General features: G+C 47.9%; 1 protein-coding gene and 1 long non-coding RNA gene across 6 annotated transcripts in view; both read left to right on the top strand.

Annotated features, from left to right (window-relative positions):
- The first annotated feature begins 310 nt into the window (after positions 1-310).
- LOC310753056 lies at positions 311-7413 on the top strand. 4 transcript variants are annotated; one of them, XR_014543127.1, is made up of 5 exons: positions 311-1304; positions 2815-3020; positions 4471-4597; positions 4893-5212; positions 5960-6190. It is a non-coding gene; the product is annotated as an uncharacterized lncRNA (long non-coding RNA). The 4 variants fall into 4 exon arrangements; XR_014543126.1 differs by lacking the exon at positions 311-1304 and adding an exon at positions 6200-7413 and having other exon boundaries at positions 2499-3020; positions 5960-6058; XR_014543128.1 differs by lacking the exon at positions 311-1304 and having other exon boundaries at positions 2499-3020; positions 5006-5212.
- Positions 7414-9402: 1989 nt separating this feature from the next.
- Positions 9403-9846, top strand: part of SLC44A1 (solute carrier family 44 member 1) — an 83707-nt gene continuing 83263 nt past the window's right edge. For both annotated transcript variants that reach the window (XM_083593270.1, XM_083593269.1), the window contains exon 1: positions 9403-9806. In XM_083593270.1, coding sequence (XP_083449396.1) covers positions 9777-9806 — 30 coding nt within the window. In that variant the 5' untranslated portion in view covers positions 9403-9776. The remainder of the gene's footprint in view (positions 9807-9846) is intronic.

Here is a 9846-nt window from a genome sequence, read left to right as displayed (position 1 = left end):
TAACAGGAGCCTAGCCCGTGATAATGAAGACCTAGAATCATATGTCTACAGGGATGAGCGAATATGAGAATTTCAGTTTCTCCCCGTTCCTAATTGTTTTTCAATCTCATGTTCTGTCCCCTACATTTCCAGGTCAGATGGGTGGCATATAAATTTAAAAAAATTGTTGATGATGAATAATCTCCCCAAGGAGGCTCATCTGGCGCCTTCGTTATACACCTTTAGGTACCAGGCAAAAACATTCCTCTTCAACCAGGCCTTGGGCTGATTAACATCCTATGTCATTTTAAATGTGTTTGTTGTGGTGGGTGTTACTGTTACTGTTACTGTTTCTATTATGCATTTTGTGTTTTTATCTTGCATTTTTATGCTGTGAACCACCCTGAGATCTTAGGATGAAGGGTGGTCTACAAATTTAATAAGTAAATGAAAATAAATAAAATGGGAGGGTGGGACTTCAGAAGGCTCCCTCTGACCTTCAGCATCTGAGGCAGTCTGCCTCAATTCCAGCTGGCAGAATTGGGAGCAGGTTCTTGTACCGGTGGACTTCCCATAGGAATCTGGTTGCTCACGGTGAGAACGGAATGCAGGCCTTTGGAGTGATCCAGCAGAGCTCTTCTTAAGTTCAGGTAAATAATACTGATCTGACAGCTTTGTGTAGGATGTGGCTCGAGTATAATTACTTACCTTTTTGTTGAGGAATCTCTTATAGGCTTCCAAACCTATGAGAGCCAGTGTGGTGTCGTGGTTAAGAGTGGTGGACTTGTAATCTGGTGAACCGGGTTCTCTTCCCCGCTCCTCCACATGCAGCTGCTGGGTGACCTTGGGCTAGTTACACTTCTTTGAAGTCTCTCAGCCTCACTCACCTCACAGAGTGTTTGTTGTGGGGGAGGAAGGGAAAGGAGATTGTTAGCCGCTTTGAGACTCCTTCGGGTAGTGATAAAGCAGGATATCAAATCCAAACTACTCCTCCTCCTCCTCCTCCTCCTCCTCCTCCTCCTCCTCCTCCTCCTCTTCTTCTTCTTCTTCTTCTTCTTCTTCTTCTTCTTCTTCCTCCTCCTCCTCCTCCTCTTCTTCTTCTAACGACGTAATTCTGTTTTAACCCCACAAAAGCCACTGCTATCGTTTTGGTGAGAAGGCACGCCAACAAGGGGACGGCGGATGATTCTTTGCGGGGTGAATTCCATCAAGGTGTGCGCACACAGGTTCTCAGCGTCGGAAATGGCCAAATCACTTGTGGTCTCCTATGTAGCTAATAAAAGGAAGAGAAATGATTTCGTCAAGGAGAGCCATTTATTTCACAGGTCTGTGGGCAAGGGGGCTGGATATTGTTTCCCCTCCATGCTTGCCCTCCACCGAGAACGTTGCTTTTGCCGTGATGAATGCTGCCACCTTCTGCGACGTTAAGAGTACGTCGTGTCCCTTCACAGCTGCTTGTCCCCTCTTCCCTAAGAAAACAAATGACAGCTCCCCTTAGTGTCATCCTACCCCCCCCCCGCTCCTTTCTTTAAATGACTTTTCTCTTGGAGATTTATTGCAAGAGCTTTGCGAGAGATTTGTAGCAAGCAGTGCTCAGCCTGTAGCCTTACATCCTCAGTGCCACAGCCATAATTCTCCCAGAGTGGAATGATAGAAGATCACAATGGCTAATAATGTATTATGATGATACTGTCTGCGCAAGAAAGATTGTGTTCCGTTTTCAGCAGCTCATTTGGGTCGCACAGAACTTTTCCTCACCTCGCCGAAACAAATGGCGCTTTCCTGGCTGTGCATGCAAGCCAAGTAAATTAAGCAACAGCAAATAAATTAAAATAAGGCAGCTATCCTGTCACTATCTGGCATGAGTTTGACTTTCACAAGGAGCTGCTCTGAGGAAGATGTGTGTGTGTTTATGTATATGTATATAGTTCCTGGTGCCTTAGATTCAATATGTCAGGATGATAGGCAGTGACAAATGTTTAGTGGCCTGTTCCAAATGAACCACATATAAAGATGTGTCTCTCTCCTGCTAGCTGAGGCCTTTGGAGGGGCTAAGTGAAGCCCAAATTGATGAAATGGGAATGCTGTGGAAGTAGAAGGAGACAGGTAACAGAGAGAAGCATCTTATCAGGACCTGCTAAGGGGCAGGGAAATTGTTCTAAGAGCCAGAGGAGGTGTGTTGACTTCCCAAGTCCTGCCCCTCATGTGTGACATGGAGAGCATCTTGTACTCTGTTCAGTTGGGTTTCCTTCCACATAAGTGTTCCTAAGGGACATAGCTTAGTTTTGAGCCTCACATTCCACATGGACACATGTGGAGAAGCTTTGGGTAGTTGGCACGTTGGCAGGGGTTCAGGCTTAGCACTGAAATGACCACACAATTGAACATTGAGGTTATTTCTCCCTATATGAACCAGCCCAGACCTTGTGGTCTTCATCAGAGGCCCTTCACCAGGAGCCCCACCCAAGACAGGTGCAGAGGGTGGCCACATGAGAACAGGCCTTTATGGTGTGGTGGGAGACATGCCTGGTGCCATTCTTGTCGGTCCTTAGGCACCAGGCAAAGGCTTCTTTGTTTACCAAGACCTTTGGCAATAAAGACATCTGAAGGCAGCCAAGAGTGGCTGCGGCAACCCAGTCAGATGGGCACCATATAAATAAAGCTATTACTATTGTCTCCTATGGCTGTGCTCATCTTTTAGCAGGGTGGATAGGACTTGTCCTTATTCATATTTTACTGAGCATGCTTTTCATGTAATTGTATTGTTCATAGTTTCAACACCACACCACCCCTGTTTTTAAATTGGCTTTATTTGTTGTATTTTATCTTTTCAAGTGTCCTGATCCCCCGGCCTACCTGGCAGACAGCGTGCCAAGGCAAAGTTCCAAGTCCAAAAGCCAATCCATACCAGCCAAGTTCAAAGATCAGGAAACGCAGTCCAGGGTCAGTCCAGGTACGCCAATATGGGAGTTCAGCAGTCAGGATACAGACCAGAGTCAATCTCAAAGTAGAAACCCATGAAGGTCTGAGGAGAATCCCAGGTGAGGTCACTCAACATGGGCAGTTGAATAGACACAGTACCTCAGCTCTGCTGCCTTCTTATACTGTGTCTGTTGATTGCAGCTTCTGCGCTTGATGAGGCAGGTGCCCCAGCTGAGGAATCACATGCGTCCTTCCCCACCTGGCCAGCTAGTGAACTAGGCTCTGCTTCCTGGAATGCCTCACCCACTGGTCTTAGGTGCATTGGGACACTGTGATGGAAAGCAGAGCACATGGAAACGCCGTTTACCTTCCCATGCAGTGGTACCTACCGTATTTTTCGCACCCGAGCAAAGGACGCACCTAGTTTTTAGAGGAGGAAAACAAGCAAAAAATATTTTGAATCAAATCAGTGTCAGGGCTGAAGGAGGAAGCCTGGGGTTTCCCCATAAAGCCCCGGCATCTCCAAGCTAGAACAGCGAGATGCTGCGCAGCGCTCCGTCTCACTGTTCTGGCTTCAGGGACAGCCTTTCAAGCCTCCGCAGGGCAGCGGGGTGCCTTCACCCCGCTGCCCTGCAGAGGCTTTGCGCAGCTAACCCCGAAGCCTTTGGAGTGCAGTGCGAGGTCCCACTGCACTCCAAAGGCTTCAGGGATAGCCACCTGAAGCCTTTGGAGTGCAGCGGGACCTCGCGCTGCGCTCCAAACGCTTCGGGTTCCTTTCGCTGAAGCCGGGAGAGTCTTGCACACCAGTGCAAGTAGATAAATAGGTACCGCTGCAGTGAGAAGGCAAGTGGCGTTTCTGTGCGCTCTGGTTTCCATCATGGTGCCCCATTGCGCCAGAAGCGGTTTAGTCCTGCCTCAGTCATTTTGTGAGTGCGTAACCCACCCAGAGAGGGATGTGGGTGGTGCTGTGGGTTAAACCACAGAGCCTAGGACTTGCCGATCAGAAGGTTGGCGGTTCGAATCCCCGCAACGGGGTGAGCTCCCGTTGCTCGGTCCCTGCTCCTGCCCACTTAGCAGTTCGAAAGCATGTCAAAGTGCAAAAGTAGATAAATACGGTAGGAAGGTAAACGGCATTTCCATGCACTGCTCTGGTTTGCCAGAAGCGGCTTAGTCATGCTGGCCACATGACCCAGAAGCTGTCTGTGGACAAACGCCAGCTCCCTTGGCCTATAAAGCGAGATGAACATGCAACCCCAGAGTTGTTCGCGACTGGGCCTAACAGTCAGGGGTACCTTTACCTTTATAGGTTGATTATCTGTTTAATACCACACCATTTGCATTAGATACTTTAATAAATATGTTGGTGCCTGTCTTCAGACTATTATTCAAGATATAGCACAAAATATATGAGGACTTTGCTACCTCCCCTGCCCCCTGTTCACCATATTCTGCTTTCTTGAATAAAAATAGTTGGGAAGTTGTTGAGAGCACAGTAGGAGGGTGAGATCCTTTCTCCTGCCCACATACACAATGCTTATCAAACATGAAAGGTACTTTATATCATTCCAGAGTTGGGTCTCTCTGGCTTGTTGGCACATCATATCTGCAACCGGTGAAATCTAACCAGTTATTTAGTGGCAAGCGAAAACCAATGGGAAAGGATAAAACCACTGATCTTTAGGCAGATCAGATTAGGGTAAGTGAAAGCCAATGGCAACGACCTAATTTTAGCAAAAAAAAATCACTACTTAACCACGCCATAATAGCGATATTTGTGCTGCCAGTGTATTAGCATCACACAGATGGCAAGACACTTCAGTTGCATACCTTCTGTTGACAGTGTTATGAGCACCTAGGTTTTAAGAGAAGCTCTGTATCTCCTGAAAAGGTGTCAGGGCTAATTCCAAAGAGGTGAAGACACTTGCTATTAGCATCTAAGGATTCTTCTCCCATCATGATTCATTCCTCACATGCAAATCTGTTCTATTTAGGATGACTGCAAAATGATTCTATCATCCTGTCATCTGGCTTCTCTGCGCTTCCGATTGGTCTGTATTTATAGAATGGCTATAATAATACAAGTCTTGTCTTCTCGTTCTGATAGTGCGATTCGGGTAAGTTTGACTGAGTTATCCTGCCACTGAGCCAGGTTAACGACTTGTCCTGTATTCAGACTGTGAACTCACAGGCCATGGAATATCTCCTGAGCTAACCAGCAGCAAGAGTGGGTGGGATCAGGTGCTTCAGAGAACCTGCAGGAATTCTGAGAGAAAGAGGGTGCTGCTTCAGTGCTGTCCAGAACCCTACTGAGGTCTTTATTTCATTAAGTTTATTATTACATTTTGGGGATGCAGGTGACGCTGTGGTCTAAACCACAGAGCCTAGGGCTTGCTGATCGGAAGGTCGGCGGTTTGAATCCCTGCGACGGGGTGAGCTCCCATTGCTCAGTCCCTGCCCCTGCCCACCTAGCAGTTCGAAAGCACGTCAAAATGCAAGTAGATAAATAGGTACCGCTCCGGCAGGAAGGTAAACGACGTTTCCATGTGCTGCTCTGGTTCTCCAGAAGCAGCTTAGTCATGCTGGCCACATGACCCGGAAGCTGTACGCTGGCTCCCTCGGCCAGCAAAGCGAGATGAGTGCCACAACCCCAGAGTCGTCCGCAACTGGACTTAATGGTCAGGGGTCCCTTTAACTTTACCATTACTATTACACACCACGTTTCCTTAAGGTCGCTCAGGGTGGTGTATGTGGTTCTCCCCTCTCCATCTGATCTTCACAATAATCCTGCAGGATAGGCTGGGCTGAAGGACAGTGGCTGGCCCAAAGTCATTCAATAAGCTGAAAATTTGAACCCTGACCTCCCAGGGTTCCTAGTCCAGCACTCTAACCACTCACACCACATTGGTTCTTGAGTAGTAGTGCCTGCCTAATTAGTATTCCAGTTCCAGCCTTCATTTGTTACTTCTGTTGTTTCTTTATTTCTATTAATACATCTGTATGTATACAAAATGTAAGCATACAGCATACAAATAGAGAAACCTGTGTTCTTCCTCCACAGTGCTATTCAAGAAGACAAGAGTGAGAGGGTCAAGAACCAGGTAAAAAGAGTGTTGTCAAAGAAGACAGATGACTCAGCTACATTAGCCATGTTACAATGGTATAACTGTTATAAACATGTGACACCAGATGGTGCTGTAGAGTACAAAACTTTGTCTATGCGATTTTACACAGTTTCCCCCCTTTTGTTATAACAATTTAATTTATGACTTATTTATAGTGGGGGTTTTCCTGTGTATAGATCCTGCCAGAGCAGACAGAGGCAAGATATTGCTCACCAGCCTGCACCAAAAGAAAGTACAGTGGTACCTCGGGTTACATACGCTTCAGGTTACAGACTCCGCTAACCCAGAAATAGTGCTTCAGGTTAAGAACTTTGCTTCAGGATGAGAACAGAAATCGTGCTCCGGCGGCATGGCAGCAGCGGGAGGCCCCATTAGCTAAAGTGGTGCTTCAGGTTAAGAACAGTTTCAGGTTAAGTACGGACCTCCGGAACGAATTAAGTACTTAACCCGAGGTACCACTGTGTCTTACAAGTTCCAACAAGTTAAGTCATACTTGCATGGATACATGAGACAAAGTGATTGTTTGTTCATATGTGTTGTGGAAGTTCACCAAATAGTGATAAAGTCCTGAGGATCCACCCCACCGTGTAAAGCTTTCAGATGATGAGAGAAGCACGCCACACCCTCTGCCACCACAGGGAGCCTCTGCTGCTGCAGTGACGTGTGGCACAATCTCCGCTGCTGCAGGAAGGTATGGCAGGCCCCTCTGCCACCACAGGGAGGCCCAGCAAGGCCCTCCGTCGCTGCAGATATATTGTGATATAACGAGATACCATATTTAGCTGGTGATATATCGTGATGATGAAAACCAGATATCACGCAGCCCTAGTAGGGAGCAAACTCCACTGACTGTAGTGGAACTTACTGCTTAGTAAACATGTCTAGGATTCCCTCATGATGCCCTACAGACTGCTTTGCCTGGTGACAGGCTCAGAGAATGCAGGATCCCTGAGAGAGATTTATCGTGAGCTGCATTTTTATAGGCTTCTACCAATTTAGAGTCAATTTCTAAGGTGTCTGTCACAAGAAGACTATTTACTAGAGCTGTCAATCAATTAAAGAATGTTTTAATTAGTTGATCAATTAATCAGCTACAAGGCAATCAACAGATCTATATAAATCTGCATATTACTGAATACTAAATATACAGTAAATGCCTTTTTCAGAAGGGTGTTGGACGTTAAGGAGACATTTGTCAGTTTCTGAGTTGTTTATGGCTTGGTGGCTTACAGTAATAAAAAAGAGTGATAATTATTTATTACATTGTGAATGATCTCATACATCTTTCTGCACTATAAATGTAGTGTCATTTATATAACATATTTATTCTCATGGCTTTCCCTAAAGGATACTGGGAACTGCTGTTTGGTGTGAGTGCTGAGAATTCTGTTAATGCTCCCTAGCTTTTCTCACAATACAAGTTTATAGGATTCGTTAGGCAGAGCAAATGATTATTGAGGCTGCTGTTCCGTGTCCACTTACTTGAGAATAAGTCCCAGTGAATTCAACGAGACTTCCTTCTGAGTTGACATGTGTAGGGATGTCCTAAGCTTGTTGTGTAGATGTGCCCAAATGGCTTATTCTCATACAGTCTAATCTTGACTATAATGCCTCTCACTTGCAGAGGAATCTTATACATATTTGCTCAGAAGTAAGTCTCACTGTGTTCAGTGGGGCTTTCCCCCACCCTTAATCTATTCTGAAACAATGCCTATCACGTGCTGCCACTGCTCAGTCAAACAGAGCTTTAAGGGGAAGGGTAGTGGATGGTGGGCAGGGAAAGAAAACTTTGGAAGTTTTCTCTGGTTCAGATTTTAAATCTGTGTTTGATAAGAATTCTCGTGCTGTATTTATTTAGTGAGAGTTACATACTGCTTAATCAACGAAAGCATGGCTTTGGGATTCATGTAGAAAGGCAAGGATAATGCAGGTGAAGATCTGAGCATCTGTAATTTCAGAACTGCTTTTCCTCATGTTTGACCCACTGTAGGGGGAAATGTTATACAAAGAAGATTTCTCATTACCCATTTTCATGCTTTGGAGTCAACATGGGTTGACCCTCTCAATAGGTTTGTGGTTTGTAAAATATTGTATGTGCCCATATTGTTTCTCATTGTAAATACAATCCACTTTTTCTAAGATTTTTCAGCAGGTGGAGAGTGGTGATCTGGATATTTGCTGAGAAATCCACAAAGCTGCTTCATGCGTGCACACATGCACTGAAACAGTGACAATTTAAACATGTAAAACCAGTAAGTGTATACACCATACATGTAAAGCACATGACACCCTCCCCACGGAACCCTAGGAAGTATAGTTTGTTAAGGCAGCTGGGACCTGTCACTCTGTGAAGGGTAAATGACAGTTTTCAGGATTCTTGTGAGGGGGGAGGGGAAGCAATGTGCTTTAAATGCATGGTGTGCATTCATTTTAAACCTCTCCGAAGGTGCAAACTCTCTGCTCTTTGAGTTTGGAATAAACTTAAAACTTTCTTGGCAATAATTGTGACGAGACCCCCCCCCCAAAATAATAGTTGATCTGTTACAGTTTTAATACCACGATTGCTCTCCGTTGACTTAAAATAACCACGATCCTTCCTCACTGTTTTTTTAGCTTTAAAACCACGATCGCTGCCTTTTGAATTAAAAATGAGCAACTCCCCCCCCCAAAAAATCACTGGGTTCTCACGAGCTGTGCCTCTGCGCCCACCCACCCCGGTTTCCCTCTCGCTCCCCTGCTCCTTTCCCAACCCGTCCGCCATAGGAGAGACGCAAAGGTCACCACGCAACCGAAGGGTATAGGGAAATGATATTCCTATGAATAACGACAGGAACAGGAAAAAGGAGTGCAAGGCGCTTTCCCAAGGTCACGCAGGCATTATATCAGGAGATGAAAGCAACAACAACAACAAGAGCCGTTGTTGTCCCAAGCCGGCGCGCTGCTAAATACTTCGCTCCACTCTTTCCTCCTCCTGCAAAAAAGAAACAGAAAAAAGCAGGAGGTGCGTCAAGCGAAACAGAAGAAAAGGAGAGAAAAAGAGAAAGCAAGCAATAATGATACGCCGGAAGTGAGCCGGGCACGTTTAGCGGACGGGACACCCCCGCCGCGCTCGCCGTCCGCCCGCTCTTCATAACGTTCCATTGCGGCGCTATAGTATGGCCCTTCCCGTTGCCCGCAGTAAGCGCTCTTGTGCCTCTTCGCAATTGGGCTCGGCTCTCCCCCGCATCCCCGGGGCGGAGAGTTCCGGGGCTGTTTCTAGGTCGCGGGGCTGCTGCCTGGTTGGTTGGTTTGGTTGGCTGGCGAAGGCGGCCGCCTGCTGTTGTGTTGCTGATGCTGCTACTGCTTCTCCTCCCTCCCTCCTCCCTCCCTCGCTCGCGCCAAGCCCCGCCCCCAGGAGCGCCGCGCGACGCTGCCGCCGGGATGCGGGAGGAGGAGGAGGAGGAGGAGAAGGAGGAAGAGGAGGAGGGATGCTGAGGAGCTAAGGAGCCGCCTCGGCGAAGGGATCCTCCGGGGCGCCGCTGCGGACAAGCGGGCGGGCGAGCCCTCGGGGCGGCGGCAGGCGGCGGAGGAGCAGCCAGCAGCCCAGCCCCCCCCCCACCCCGCTTCTCTCCCGCTCCCTCCTCCGCCCTTTCCCCGCCGCCTTGCCGCCGCTCCCCCTGCCGCCGCCGTCGCCCTGGGGCCGGGCGGGCGGCCGGGGAATCGCGGCGCTTGGATGCCGGGAGCCCGCGGCAGAGACCCAGCCCCGAGCCCGCCATGGGCTGCTGCGGGAGCGCCGCCTCTCAGGTGAGTCAGGAGGGGAGGGGAGGCGAGGGCAGGACCCCCC

Source organism: Podarcis filfolensis (genome assembly GCF_964270895.1).
Source record: "Podarcis filfolensis genome assembly, chromosome: 17".
In the NCBI taxonomy this organism is placed as follows: Eukaryota; Metazoa; Chordata; class Lepidosauria; order Squamata; family Lacertidae; genus Podarcis; species Podarcis filfolensis.
The sequence above is the reverse complement of the archived record's forward strand: the minus strand, read 5'-3'. Positions and strand labels throughout refer to the sequence as shown.